Source organism: Camelus bactrianus, chromosome 11 (assembly GCF_048773025.1).
Source record: "Camelus bactrianus isolate YW-2024 breed Bactrian camel chromosome 11, ASM4877302v1, whole genome shotgun sequence".
Classification (NCBI taxonomy): domain Eukaryota; kingdom Metazoa; phylum Chordata; class Mammalia; order Artiodactyla; family Camelidae; genus Camelus; species Camelus bactrianus.
In genome coordinates, this window is record NC_133549.1 from 42,947,227 (window position 1) to 42,963,577 (window position 16,351).

At 37.5% G+C, this 16,351-nt stretch overlaps 1 protein-coding gene across 5 annotated transcripts in view; it reads left to right on the forward strand.

The window, feature by feature from the left end:
* HPSE2 (heparanase 2 (inactive)) overlaps nt 1-16,351 on the forward strand; it is a 568,967-nt gene that overhangs the window by 415,656 nt on the left and 136,960 nt on the right. For all 5 annotated transcript variants that reach the window (XM_074373795.1, XM_010971071.3, XM_045507507.2 and 2 more), the window contains exon 7: nt 4,898-4,991. In XM_074373795.1, the coding sequence (XP_074229896.1) occupies nt 4,898-4,991 (94 nt within the window). The remainder of the gene's footprint in view (nt 1-4,897; nt 4,992-16,351) is intronic.

Genomic DNA, 16,351 nt, shown 5'->3' on the forward strand with positions numbered 1-16,351 from the left:
AGTTTTTAAAATAACTAATTATGGGAGATTTTATGTGGAATTACCATGGAAAAGTCTGAAAGGGACTACGGCAAACTTTTAGCAGTGCATCTCCCTAGGTATTGGGTTTATCAGTGATTTTTCATTTTCATAATTTAATTTTGTTCATGTGCATTTTCTAATTGCCTATAATGAGCACTTATTCCTTTTATAATAAACAGATAAAGGGCAAAATTTTAAATAAGATGAAAGATGTTAAACTAGAAGTCAAATTTAAAACTAAGGAGAGCAAGAGTTGGTGAATGAATTGGTAAGTATTTCCACTTACTTTGTATGTTCTGCCATCTTTGCCACTTCCCCAGATGTGCGTGTGAGACGGCCTGGCAGTCTAGAGGCCAGCAGAGGAAGGAATGATGGTTGCTGGTGCTGAGCCAGACAGGCTGTTTGTCCACACACAAAGGTTTCAAGCTCATTGCATTTGTAGTAAGGGTTCCCAGAGAGGTTATTTCTGCACAGCCTCTCCTGGCTTCACCTTTTAGTTGAACTCAGCTACTTATGCTGTGATCCTAAAGAAGCTGAAATTCAAGAAAGCTTGGAGGAGGACTATGATTTACCTAAAAGTATCAGTCCAAGTATTTCTAGAACCAACCATTCTGCCGGGATTTATTTGGAAGTTGCTGAGAAGTACCTTTAATTGGTGAATTTCCTTCTTTTCTTTTTCCTTCCTTCCTCTGATTCATTTGGTCTTCTGATGCCTTTATAGCCATTACTAAACTAGTTAACTCTTGAGGGGAGATTGGATGGTAGCAAAGAATCATCTTCCCAGTGAGAAAAACGGAGGAAAGCAGAGAGAGTTGCCCCCAAGTCACTGGACTGTCAGCTGGAATCCAGTCCTACCTTCTTTTACCCAGTCTTGGTTAGAATCACCATCTTTATCATTTTTAACAATTCAGTCTTACAAAGTGGTCATCACAGGCTATCATGTCCAGATCTAAATGATATATTGAGCCTTTTACAAGGACAGCCACTATCAGAGAACTGAGGCTCTATAACAGGCAGGAGTTTGTCAAATAACCACAGATTGTTGACATTGAATGTTTTCTTAGAAGCTCCACTTTTATGAAGGGTAAGTGCAGCAAACTAATTGTCCAGGGATATGCAAGAAAAAGGCTCAGGTATCTATCAACTCATACCTATGGTTAAATTATTCCCTCTCTTAAAAAGAATACTAAATTGTAGAGGGCCAGAGTTCTTATTTCCATAGTACAATATAAATGTGGGTTTATGTTTGCAAATGAAAGTTGCTGAAACTTCTCAGTATAATATGACGATTCCTCTGACTCCAAATGTGAGTCTCACTTAGACTGAAATTTTTGAGAAGACACTGTGATGGTCAGCCTCGAGAAGGAAGGGTCAAAGATAGAGACAATGCCTACAGCCATGTCTGAGAAACATTTTAGAGGATCTTGTATCTTTGATAACTTCTCTTACCCTCTTAGAGAGCTCATCTACAGCCATAGCTTCATCCATTACTTACAAACTGAAGAAAATATCCAGGTCAGCGTTTTCTGTCTCAACTTTTCTCTGTACCTACTTCTCACATCTCCAACTATCTATTATATATTCTCTCTTTGATATTCTATGTGTCTTTGATACCTCGGACAGAATCTTTTCTCTCCTTTGACAAACCTAAAACCAAGTCTGACTAGCCTACATGTCCTTGACACCAACGTTCTCTGAGACATTCTTTCTCATAAATTCATAGTCATCATTGACTCCCTTCCCATCTCTCTTACACTCTACAGAAGCTTTATTTTAATAGTTCTTTCTTCACAAGGTCTCACTTTTACTTTTTCCGTGGCCTCCCTTACTTAGACCCAGACTCCTTCTTGCCTGCACTGTTGAGATAAGATAACCTTGTCACACTGGTTTCCTGCCTGGAGCTCTCCCCCTTCCAGTCTAATTCACAGCCCACAGGAATAGCCTGAGACCAACTGAGAATGATTGAATCCAGCTTGTTAGGTTAAAAGTGGGGCCAGGAATAGGCTTTAAAAAGCTTAAGCCAAAGTTTTTACTGGAATTCTTCTCCCATGTATCACATGAAGGAGGAATTGGACTATTCCTGGGTCCTAGAAAACAGCCACTGAGTGGACAGTAAGAGGGAGCCAATTTTAGACCCATAGTAGAAGAGCCTTTCCTGGATTCAAGCTGTGGTATGATGGAAAAGTATCAGGAATGTATGAGAGTGGGTTCCCTGTCCTAGATAATCACCTCTCAGAGATGTAGTAGCAAGCTTACATGCTTTAGATCACATGACCATGAGGTCTTTTCAAACTCTAAACTTTTACAGCTTAATCACAGCCTTCTCCATCTCTCCCTCTGCCTCTCACCTACTGGGAATCGAGCCTGTTCTTTCTGCTTCATGCTTCCCTCATTCCAAATCCTACAGCAGATGAACATACTGTCCTCCAGACAGATGTTCCCCTGCTTACCCCATACCATGGCTTTTTAGTCTAGGTTGCTGCCACTTTGGGTGCTTAAGTCACCTGGAGGGTAGATTTGGTTATTGAATACCTTTTATGTGCTGAGTTCCATGTCCAGTATTTTTCCTGATTTTATTAGTACAGTAACCCTGTGAAAATAGTATCAATCAGTTTGGAGGTTCTTTTTTAACAAGTTTTAAAGAAGGGGAAACCCAGTATCATATAGGTCGTGAGTGGCAGAGATGGGATTGAACCAAGGTTTTCTAACTACAAGTTTTGTGTGCTTGAGAAAAGAGACAAAAGAGAGGAGAAGAGTGAAGTCCCCTTAAGCCTGGGCTATGGATTGTGTGGGATAGGAAACGTGTTCACAGAGAAGCCTATATGTTGAAAAGGTATATGTGGCATTTTTATCTCAATGAACATTAAACTATATGTGTTGCCAGCAAAACTTATAAACTCTGATGTTTAAAATAGCTACTAGGAGCTAACAAAGAAAAAAGAAGAAACTATAGTATATTTGATTAAAATATAAAAAACCACTAATTACAGTACATTTTTATCATATATCTTGCAATATAGTAACAAATATTCATGTCCTTCAATGTGTATTTGATTAACATTGCATGAATTATTTTTAATTTTAATACTGCAGTGTTTTCATATTCCTAGCTTTCAGGTAGTATGCAGTCTAATCACAACTTTAAAAAAATCAAAGTTACTAATAGTGAAGCACTAATAGGAAGAGATTGTGAGGTAATGGACACAGACATGCCCAACTGTGTGTGTTGCACATGATAAATGTTTATTGGATCTGAGTCTAGCATCTGTACCAGAAATGAGGTGAAAGTCATATCATTGGTTTATTTTATTCCCTAATATAACTAACTACCAGTATTTTCAAAAGCATGTACCCTTTGACTCAACAATTTCACTTTTAGGATTTTGTGCACACACATTAGTCAGTTCCCTATCATTTATGACCCCATCTTTGTGAGCTGAAAATTAGAGAAATCAGAAAAGAACTAAGAGTTGTTGAATGGCTACCGTGTGCCAGACACTTTAGGTTTATCTGCTTAATCTTCAATCAACCCTAAGATGTAGATATGTTACCTCTCTTTTAAGCATAAGAAAACTGAGGCCCATAAAGGCCAAACATCTTGCCCAAGATCATATAGGTAGTAAATGCCTGATTTGGAATTTGAACTCAAGTATCTCTAGCTCCAAAACCCAAACTCTTTCCAGTATAGCAATGATTTAAACATTGGATTCTATGGAAACGTGTTAGGTGGTGATGGGAGGCCAAGGGGAAGGCTGTGTGGGAGGAACTCATCTCCCACCCTCACTTCAACCAGAGAACCTGCTTTACAATTTTACAAGAATTTTAACCATTTCACTATATCTATTTCACCACATCTATCACTACTGGTATGGGAATTTAAAAAGAATTTTCACATAGAGCTATAATATATACTGATAGGTTTGCATCTTACTAAAAATGACATAATCTATCATTATCCATCAGCCAAGGAGACCTGAATGGGTTGGAGAAGGCACCCAGGAGTCATAAGCATTGATTTAAATTAAACTGATTCAATTCAGAATTTTACAAAGATGGGATCTGGGAGTTTTGAGATAATGAAGGTCACCTCACACTGGGCTTAGTCTTCAGAGAAAGGATTCACGCAGAGTGTCCCTGCAAGTCTGGATGGACCTGTTTTGGTTAAATGTTAACAACAATAATTTGATGTTTCACTTAAGCTACCTAGCAAAACCTGGAATACCACCACACTAATGAATGCCAAATTTGTTGCCTTTTTTGGAGAGGACACCTGGACTTGAATCTGTCTAACTTAATTATTGGTTTACTCATTTATTCTGGAGGTGGAGGGAGGTTGACTATAAGGTATTTTGCCCAGGGAAGTGAGCTGGAGATGAAACCTTTGAGACCCACTCACTGCATTAAATCAGATTTTTGTGATTGCTGTTTTCTTATTTAAAGGTGTGGAAACCTGTCAAAATTTTTGTGTATTCTTTCAAACTTCTCACATACCTTTATTACTTTAAGGTGGGAGTAGGGATGGTATGAGAGGGATGCTAAATGACTTTCCCTAGGAGGGAAAGAAAGTAAACTTTTCCCCATTACCCAATTTGTGTTATACAGTTCCTTTCAGTCCCTAAAGAGCAGTAAATGCAGTTTCATGTGAGAAGGTTGAAAAAAAATCACACTATTAGCCCACAAATGTAGGTGAAAATGAAGAAGGTAAAAAAATACATTACTTGTTTGAAAAGTACCCAGAGTAAAATCTTTTTAGGATATAAAAGCCGAAGTGAACCCTGGGCTGTTTCCTCAGGCAACAGAGACCTCTGGCTCAAGAAGTGTACTTGTAGTCTCCTGCTCCAGATTTTATCTGATTCTTATTTTATTTTTATTCCAGTTGCTACATTGATGGCCGGGTGGTCAAGGTGATGGACTTCCTGAAAACTCGTCTGTTAGACACACTCTCTGACCAGATTAGGAAAATTCAGAAAGTGAGTAAGAAGTCTCCTGGGAAAAAGAGGAGTTTGGGGTTAAGGCAAGGAAAAGGTCACAGACTTCCAGCTGGATGTTGGTATTGTTGGTAGAAAGTAGTACAGTCTAGATGTGCATGGCTGAGAGCCACCTCTCACAGCTGATGGTTGTTGTTTATTGTTTTATAGACTGAGAAGAGTTTGAATATGCCATATCCAACCATAAAAACATCTCTATTTTAAAAACATATTTTGTAATAATTGGCTTCTAAATTGCGAGTTTCTTAAGGAAAGAATAGGTTACTTTCTTTTTGCAGGGGTTTATTTTGGGTTCGTTGAAGGATAAAATGATTACATTCATTCAGTGGCATTCTAGTCTGAGGAATTGGCAATTCTGAGCCACATTTGCACTATGCCTCAGCATCTTAAATCAGCCAAGTAACATCTTATTTTTGTAGAGATATGGGGAAAACCAGATTAAATTAGGTGATTACAGGTAGGTCCTATTAGCATGACACCTGTGGTAATAATTCAAACTTGAGTACAAAGTCACCAGAAGCTGCTCCTAAAGTCTCCAGTCTTACTTCTGATATTCTGATTTAGTTTGTCTGGAGTAGATCCCAGACATCTCTATTCTTAACAGTCATTTTTCAAGTGATTCCACCCCATGCAGATCACATTTTTAATTGATCTAAGTTGTGAGGATCTTATGTCTACAGTTCCCATCTGCCTTTACAAAATGGTGATATCACATCTTTAGTTGCCTGGTTAGGTCCTTTTCCAAGGAATGACAACCTTTTGAACACTCAACTTTCTCTTGAACAGTTTAAACAAACCTTTGAAGAAAAATAGAAACAGGTAAGCCCCCATCAGTATGGGATGAATGAATAAATGAATGTCTCATCATAAAATTAGCTGTGAAACAAAATCCTATCTGAAGCACTCAGAGAAAAGCACTTTTGATTGCTAAAGTGGAGGTCTGTACACTTTTTGCATCCATACCAACATCATACTCAGATTACAAATAGCCTTTTGAGTCTTTAGAGACTGGGAGGCCTCAGGACTTCTGCATTTCTGCATCCCAGTCTGATCCCTCTAGGGATCAGGTGCATTGACCACACCCTTATCTGTCATTATTTCCTACTAGGCAAAGCCTAAGAGAACTAAATGATTTTTGAAATATCTCTGCCATGTAAAAATTCTCAGCAAAATACTAGCAAACTGAATTAAACAATACATAAAGAAGATTATACACTATGATCAAGTTGGATTCATCCTAGGGACACAAGGATGGTTCAACATATGCAAATCAATCAATGTGATACACTATATCAACAAAAGAAAGGAGAAAAATCACATGATCACCCCAATAGATGCAGAAAAAGCATTTGATAAAATTCAACATCCATTCATGATAAAAACTTTTACTAAGATGGGTATAGAGGGAAATAACTTGACATAATAAAAGCTATTTATGATAAACCCACAGCCAACATAATACTCAACAATGAAAAGTTGAAAGCCTTCACACTAGAATTTGGAACAAGACAAGGACCCACTCTCACCACTTCTATTCAACATAGTTTTGGAAGTCCTAACCATAGCAATCAGGCAAGAAAAAGAAATAAAAGGTATCCAAATTGGAAGAGAAGAGGTAAAATTATCACTATATGCAGATGACATAATACTGTATATAGAAAACCCTAAAGCCTCCACACAAAAACTACAAGAGCTGATAAATGAATTCAGCAAGGTAACAAGATACAAAATTAACATACAGAAATCAGTTGCATTTCTTTACACTAACAATGAAATCAGAAAAGGAAAGTAAAATAAAAACAAAAACAATCCTTTTTAAAATCACATCAAAAAAATAAAATACTTAGGAATAAACCTGACCAAGGAGGTAAAAGACTTATACACAGAGAATTACAAAACACTGATTAAGGAAATTAAAGATGATGTAAGGAAACAGAAAGATATCCCATGCTCCTGGTTTGGAAGAATCAATATTGTTAAAATGGCCATACTACCCAGAGCAATCTACTGATTTAATGAGATACCTATCAAATTGCCTAGGACATTTTTCACAGAACTAGAACAAATGATCCTAATATTTATATGGAATCACAAAAGACCCAGAATTGACAAGCAATACTGAAGAAAAAGAATGAAGCTGGAGGAATAACTCCCCCAGACTTCAGACAATACTAGAGACCTGTAGTAATCAAAACAGCTTGGTATTGGCACAAAAAACAAACATATGGACCAGTGGAACAGAACAGAGAGCCCAGAAATAAACCCACATACCTATGGTCAATTAATCTTTGATGTAGGCAAGAATGTACAATGGCGGAAAGACAGCTTCTTGATCAAGTGGTGTTGGAAAAGTTGGACAGCAACATGTAAATCAATGAAGTTAGAACACTCCCTCACACCATACACAAAAATAAACTTAAAGTGGCTTAAATATTTAAACATAAGACAAGACACTATAAATCTCCTAGAAAAAAACATAGGCAAAACATTTTCTGACATAAATCTTAGCAATGTTCTTCTAGGGCAGTCTACCAGGGTGATAGAAATAAAAGCAAAAATAAACAAATGGGACCAAATTAAACTTACAAGCTTTGCACAGCAAAGGAAACCATAAACAGAATGAAAAGACAACCTACAGAATAGGAGAAAATATTTACAAATGATGTGATTGGCAAGGACTTAAATTCCAGAATATACAAACAGCTCATACAACTCAATAATAAAAAAATAAACAACCCAATCAAAAAATGGGCAGAAAACCTAAACAAACATTTCTCCAAGGAAGACATACAAATGGCCAATAGGCACATGAAGAAATGTTTGATATCACTAATTAACAGAGAAATACAAATCAAAACTACAGTGAGGTATCACCAGTCAGAACAGACATCATTAAAAAGTCCACAAACAGTAAATGCTGGAGAGAGTGTGGAGAAAAGGGAACCCTCCTACACTGTTGACGGGAATGTAGTTTGATGTAGCCATTATGGAAAACAGTATGGAGATTCCTCAAAAAACTAAAAATAGACTTACTATATGATCCAGCAATCCCACTCCTGGGCATATATCTGGAGGAAACTCTAATTCAAAAAGATATATGCACCCCAATGTTCATAGCAGCAGTATTTACAATAGCCAAGCCATGAAAGCAACCTAAATGTCCACCAACAGATGACTGGATAAAGAAATTATGTGTGAATATATACATACATACACACAATGGAATACTATTCAACCATAACAAAAGAGTAAAATAATGCCAATGCCATTTGCAACAACCTGGATGGACTTGGAGATCATCGTACTAAGTGAAGTAAGCAAGAGAAAGAAAAATACCATATAATATCACTTATCAGTGCAATCTAAAAAAAAAAAAAAAACACAAATGAACTTATTTACAAAATAGAAGCAGACACAGACACAGAAAACAAACTTATGGTTACCAGTGGGGAAGAGGGAGTGTGGAGGGATAAACTAGGAGTTCAGGATTTGCAGATACTAACTACTATATATAAAATAGATACAGCAAGGTCCTACTATATAGCATAGGGAACTATATTCAATACCTTATAATAGCCTATAATGAAAAAGAATATAAAAATGAATACATAATGTATAACTAAATCACTCTGCTGTATACCAGAAATAGCACAACATTGTAAACTGTCTATAATTTAATTTTAAAAAATCTGTCAGTCTTTGTTTGACATTCATTTAGTTTTTAATATTTAAATGTTTAATATTTACCAAGCTCTTAGCAAGTACCAGGCCAAGTGTTAGGTGTTGAGGATTCAAAATGGAGTAAGACACAGTCTCTGCCCTCAAGGAACTCACAGTTTCAAGGTTTAATACTTTGAACAGGTTGAAAAACGTTACCTAATGTAGTAGAACGTCAACCTTTTGAACACTATAATTTTCTTTTTTTTTTTTTACAATATCATACTTTAAAAAAAATTTTTATTGAATTACAGTCAGTTTACCATGTGTCAATTTCTGGTGTACAGCATAGTTTTTCAGTCATACATGAATATACATACATTCATTTTCATATTCTTTTTCACCATGAGCTACTATAAGATCTTGTCTATATTTCCCTGTGCTATACAATATAAACTTGTTTATCTATTCTATATATACCTGTCAGTTTTCTAAACATATTATGGTAATCCAACATCAGTTATTGCTCTCTAAAAAGAGGGGGAGAAATTTCATTCATTCATTCATTTGTTCATTCGATAGATATTTATTGAGAACTTACTATGTTCCAGGCACTATTCTAAGTGTCTGCATTATAACAGTGTACAAGATAGACAAGTCCTTATATTTTTGGCTTTCCTGGTTTTGAGTCTAATGACCTGATGAAAGTGTTATCATTTGAAGTAAAATGATTCAATTGTATCATGGCACTGAGAGTGAAGGTTCTAACTCTGCTCATGTAATTCTTCAAGTAGAATAGGTAGCTCTAGATCAAAACTAAGACAAAGGTACTGGGAGTTAGACTCTTCCCTTTCTCCCCAGTACCTCTCACCCTCCACCACTGCATACTCCTTCACCATCTGAAGTAAGTGCCTAAACTTATGATTTGTCCAGGCAAGGCCAAAGAAACTGAAGGAGAAGGGCCGAAACCCTATACACAATTGAGATTCAGACCTTTAAAAACATTTCTGATGAACTTGGAAGGGGATAGCCAAGTGCAATTGTAGGGCGGAACAGTTGAGCCTTCAGGAGAAATGACCTATGTGCAGAAGGCACCTGGCAGGGGATGACTAGAATTAGCAGTAGGGCCTGGAGTCACCTTTCAATGACTGCAAATAGAACAAGCCCACATGTCTCCTTAGGCCTAGGTTCCTGCTCTGGTTATGACTTTCTGTTCAACAAATTACCCCCAAATGTAGTGGCTTGAAACAACCATTTATTATGACTGTGGATTCTATGGGTCAGAAATTCCCATAGGGATGGCTTGTCTTTGTTCCATTAGCTTCAGCTGGAAGACACAAAGTCTAGGGTGATTCAAAGGCTGGTACTGGAATCCTCAGAAGGCTCATTCACTCGTGTCTGGCGGTTAGTTGATGTCAGTTGTCAACTGGCACCTTTGTGGAGCTGACAACTGGAATACCTACATATGAACTCTTCATGCAGCCTGGGCTTCCTCCCAGGGTCCTACAGTCAGATGTCCAAGAGAGCCAGGTGGAAGCTGGGTCACCTTTTCTACCTACCCTCAGAAGTCATAGGGCATCACTTCAACCATAGTCTATTCACCAAGACAGTCACCAAGACACATAGAGATTCAAGGAGAGAAGAAATAAACTCCTCTTGATGGGGGAGTGACAAGGTTCTGGAAGGGCATATAAGACCAGAAATATTTTTTCAGTCATTTTTGGGAAATACTGTCTGCCAGAGTTTCATCCTCCTTGTTTCTTTTCTCTGACTGGTTTTTCTTTTCCAACTCTCTTTTTACAAAGCTCTTGCCAGATATTGCCTTAAATGGGTATCTGCTGGAGGTGTTGCTGGATCACAGATTCCTTGAGATTTGATTCATGGGCTAGAGTTTCTATTGGCTGCAGCAGCCTAGACCCAGTTGTTAAGGTCTACTGGATGAGGGTCTCTCATCACAGCCCAGGATATGCTAGGTACTGGCCTGTCCTAGGGAGATGAAGCCTGGGAGACCTGAGAGGGGTCACCGAGCTTTGCCAGTTGAAAGTTGCTTTGGCTGTTCCTGATGTCCCCTGAGGGTGGGAAGGGAATTTGGGAAATTAGATTCCAAGATTTGTACTGGGGCAGAAAGATCAAACTTCTTTCTTGCAAACCCCCAAAACCAGTTCAGAGAAGGGCCAAGTAAAATTTTAATATGTATATACCTGGAACCCTCATCCAAAACTTAGAAATGGAGTCTTTATTTCTTTTCTGAGTTCAGAGAAGTCCTAATGACCTCTCCTTAGGTCCACAGTGATGGGAAAAGGTACATTTTCCACAAAAACAGATTTGTGTGAGATTGTTTAGATAAATCAGTGATGAGGCTGTTTGAACAAGAGGTAGAATAGAGGATTTGAAGTCTGGTGACTTGGGTTGTGTGACCTTGGGCCATTCACTTAACTTCTCTGATTTTGTTTCTTCATCTGTAAAATGAGGATGCTAAGAATATGGTCAGTCATCCGGATCCACATCCATGTGTTCTGCATCTGTGGATTCAACCAACAAAGGATCAAAAATAGTCGACAAAAAACTTCCAGAAGGTTCCAAAAAGCAAAACTTGCATCTGCCATGTACTGGCAACTATTTACATTATATTTCCAACTATTTACATAGCATTTACATTGTATTAGTAGGTATTATAAGTAATCTAGATGATTTAAAGTACATGAAAGGATGTACCTAGGTTATATACAAACACCACACCATTTTGTATAAGCATCTGCAGATTTTGATATCCACAGCGCTTCCTGGAACCAGTACTCAACAGATAGGGGCCCTATACGATCCTCTTTCCCTTAGGGAGATCAAGAAGGTCACATGAGGTCCTGTTTTTTTAATTGCTAGTGAATACTAGTTAATTGCTATTATTATTGTTGTTTCAGTTATTACAGTTTTTTAATAATTTATATGACTCGAGAAGCTTCATGTTACCTTTCCCTCAACTTGCTGTTTGCTTTTTTCTCCTTCCTCTTTCTTTGAACCCTGGAGAATATGATAGGTGATATTCTTGGCACCTGAAAGGCAATGACTCAATTGTTAAAAACAGCTGTGGTTTCCAAATTTGGACTGCCACTTAAAGAGGAATTCTCAGTTTTCTGAGCAGTGGGTGAATTCTGGTTATATGAAAATCTGCATGATGCATTTGAAAGCCAGAGATACTATTTGAGCAACCCACTCCTTTGGATGATCCACACAGAATCTTCCTTCCATAGAATGAGGATAATCGTCTATACTTTGGGAGATGAGTCAAGGGAAAGAGTTGAGAATCTCACAATGCAGGCAAGGGTCAGATGGGAAAGTGAGAGATGCTGAGGATACAGTGCAGATGGTATATTGCTGGGCTGACTCCAAAACAATGACATAAGAACCAAGAAGAACCACTTTGGCTTAAGTTACTTAGACTCTATGATTTGCGTCTCATCTCCTAGAGGAGTCAGAGGAGGAAATAACACTTGTTGATATTATTTTCAGCAACTCAATAAGCATAGGAAGGAGTTGGTGAAATCCCAATCATAAGGAAAGTATTTTCAAAAGTACTATCCTCTTGATTGCATTTTAAATACTAAATAAACTGAACAATTGGCTTCCCTAATAGTTGAAATTTTCCTTCCTTCCTCCCTCCTTCTTTCTTCCCTTTCTTCCTTCATTTATCAACTGTTTGTAACATTCTTAGTATCTTCCAGATCCCTGGGGATAAAATGGATGTGATGGTTGTCCTCATAGACCTTATAGTTTAGTGGGAAAACAGTTAACAAAGCAAGCAGTGGTAGTAAGATGGGATGACTCCTATAACAGGACATATAGGATGCTATGGGAGCCCATGGTGGGATGTATCTACCTTGGTTTGTAAAGGAAAGGAAATCAGGGAAGTCCTTCCCAGAGGAAATGACATTTAGGATAACACCTAAAAGATAGACACCTTTTAATTTACATAGTTCTTCTTAGGATGTGATCAGAGGACTCTTGGTTGTAAATATGTATGATGGGGTGAATGATTTATGGGTTTATAATATGACCATGATCTTTTGTTAATATCATCATTGCTTATGATTGCTTGTAATACTGAATAAAGATTAACTCTTTTGAAATCTCAATACATTCACTAACATCATGTCACTTTTTCCAATACATCTTAGTTGCAGGATCATGGAAGTAGGTAAGGCAGAGGAATATTTAATTCTTTCGAAGTAATTAATAGATTAAAAAAGAAATGTTCTCAACCAACCTTTTGGTTTACCTACTTCTTATAGCAAAATATATCAAAGGGGAAGAGGGTAAAAGAATAACAGTTACTCCTGAGGATAATAGAATAACTGGACATACAACTAAAGGAAAATGAGGATAATAATCATATTAACTTTCTCTAATGAAGAAAACTGGGAAATAAAAACACATTACTAGGGTAAGAACAGTATCACCACTGAAAAAAATCAGGTTTTGATTGATTCATACATTCATTCATTCACTAATTTATTCAATAATGTTGAATGCTTATTTCAGTGTGCCAGTGCCTACCATAGTGCCCATCACTTGGCAGGTGCTCAGTCAATGTTAGAGGGAGGAAGTTAGGGAGGGGAAGGTGAATGAGCAGAGTAAAATAGTGGAAGAAGTGTAAAAGAAGTAAAGAAATATCTTCATCTCATTCACATTTAGATATGCTATCTCCACTGTTCACATGAAGAAGAATCTAATCTGCTACTAACTTTGCAGCATAGTGTTGAATAAACAGAAATTGATTTAGACAACCATAAACAGTTGATGCCTACATCTAGACATAGTAGGAGATATCCTCTAGGTATGTGGTTAGGGGCGAAGGAAAAGGTCTATTTATGGTTCAAAGTAACATTTCAGTCAGTTTGCTAATGCCAGATATTTCATTTTAGAAAAATAATTTTCATTTTACACTAGGAGGAGGATGCAGAATGTAGATAACCTGAGAAGAGGTAAACTACACTGGTTTAAAGTCACACTAAGGTGTTACTATTCAAATAGATGGTTCTTTCCCAAGAGCAGGTTTTGATGGAGGGGAAGAGAAACACGAGCCAAGGAGTACTCAAGAAAGGCAGAGGACCCTAAATACAAATTGTGCCACACTAATACCTTAGGTGACATCCAGATGATTCTAAGTTGTGTGGGGCTGGAATTTAATACAATGAGGACCTCTTTAAGAAAAAAGAAAACAAAACAAATTTGCATGATTTAGAAATATAGCTGGCCATATGAATACATTACTAGGGCCCTTCCCAGGATACAAGTAGAGGCTTGTGAAAGTGGGGAGCTGGAAGTTCTAAGCTTCAAGAGTTTCCCTGAGTAAATTAGCCTCTGTGACTCCACTTGGCTGTGCATCTGCAAATGGGAGAATATGACCCAAGGGAACTTTGACTCTTCTCTTTCAGATATAAGACACTGATGATAAACAGGGGAATCTAGCTGGAAAGGTATGTTTACCATAAAAGGCATTGTCATTACATGAACCATATTTCCTTGATTCTTAAATACAAACAACTATAAAATGTACCATCAGATTAATAACAGCTGATGGGGGAAATAAACAGCTGGCAAGTTTCTTTTGATATTGATTATGAAAAACATTCTGATTTCAAAACCATTAAAAAGTGAAAAATACTTCATCAACTTATAGAAATAGAGTAATTGTATTACCTTCTGGTTACAGATGCCATTTATTGAATGCATCATATATTACTAACCCTTTGAAGAAACCACACTTGCTAAGTAGTGAAATTAGAACTCCTAACTCCAGGGCCCATGCTCTATCCAGTACACCGCTGTGCATCTCCCATGCTTGTTAACCATTAATTTTGTAACCCGTGTGATATTTATATTCCTGACCACCCAGGATTAGGAAACCTTTTTAAAAAGAAGAATACTGAATGTTCTTGATGGAAGAACATTAAATTAATCCCCCCAATCAGTTGATATAACCTGGGGTGGATATCCTAAAAGTGAGGGCTAAGTTAAAGCTGGGTACCATAATATTAGGTAATATCTAATATTTCCACAGTATTATATAGAGGAAGAGGACAAGGATTTTCAGGGAGTGATTTGCATTCATTCACCAGACTCAATTCATATGTTTCATGTGCACAGGCTTTTTAGCCAATGTATAGTGAGGTCTTGTTGTGTGGCAGGCAGTGATAACATGAAGGACATATGGGGGGAACGGCCCTGGGAACAAATTGCTACTTGGGGAAAAGGTCTTCTTCAGGAGGAAAAGGCAGCTTGGGGTGACCTTCTAATATTTCTACATGGAAATGCGGGGATCATAGGGTTTGTCCTGAGTGAGAGGAAATTACCTCTGAGCCTGGTGGAACCTATGACTTGTCAGTAGGCAGACCATCTAGTAAGCCTGGCGTGTGTTAGTAATAGAAAAAGACTGCGGAAGGGAGGAGGAGTGATTTATGTGCAAGTAGCTGCTGTCCAATCTCTCCCTCCACCAGCACTTATCCTTGAGCGTAGTCATTGCTTTGGGACTTTATGAAACTTTCTTCCTCATTTTCTTGCATATGCTCGTAATTTCCTTGCCTCCCTAGTGACTTTCTTTATTGTGTATGTTCCTATTTTAATATTATGTTTTGTTGCAATTATACTCAATTGCTTTTCTGTGGTTTGAGATAAAAAGAGCAGAGAATACAATTTTAAATCCTAAAAATGACACAGAAACAGAAGCCACAAATTAAAAATTGATCTGATACCAAAAGAAAATGAGCAAATATGGCACTCTGGAACAGGGAGATGATAAAAAGAAATTATACAGAAAAAATTAATGAAACTGACAGGAAGTACATTAGACAGAAGAAATAAATCGGGAAGAATGTGATGAGATATTGGAATGGCTGAGCTCAGAATAGCCTGGCTTGTCTAACCTAAGAAGGACATATTAAATATGGAGGCAGTTTAGTGAACCAGAGCTTCTAGGTCTCCTCAAACAGAAAAATTCAATTAAAATTGAACAGAGCACAGAACTAGAACCATGAGGATTTGGTGTTTACTCTTGGTTCTGAGGTTATTAGTTATTATTAGTTATTAGTTAACCTTCTCTGATACTCAGCCTTTGGTGAAATATTACCTCTCTCACTTATTAACAAGTAAACTATTTCATTGTGTCATTATTTAACAGATATTTAATAAGCAAAGTAACTGTCAAGCATTCTGTAGGGCATGCAAAAAGGAGAGAAATGTGGCTTTGTCAAGCTGCTTATAGTGTAGGAGGGATAAGCAAACAGAAAATTACAACTCAGTATAAGGTCAAGGTTAGAGATAGATTCAAAGAACTTTGGAAGCCAGAAAGGGAATTAATTTTCTGAAGGTTTGAGAAGAGTATCATAGAGGAGGTAACATTTGAAATAAGTCATAGGAAAAAAAAAAATCAGACAACATGGGTGAGTTCATTTTGTGTGGTGAACCATAGGTCTTGTGGGGAGGGAGGGCAGGAGAGGTAGCTAAGGGGTGGTTATGAAGGGTCTTAGATGCCTAGTTAAGTAAAGCAGTTGGCATCATATCCTATGGATCAGTGGTTCTCACCACCATTTCACTATGTTTAACATACTCCCATGGACAAGTGGATAAAATAGACTATGGGCTGTGTGTAATTTACTGACTCCTTACCTTTTTTTCCCCAGGGTAAGGAA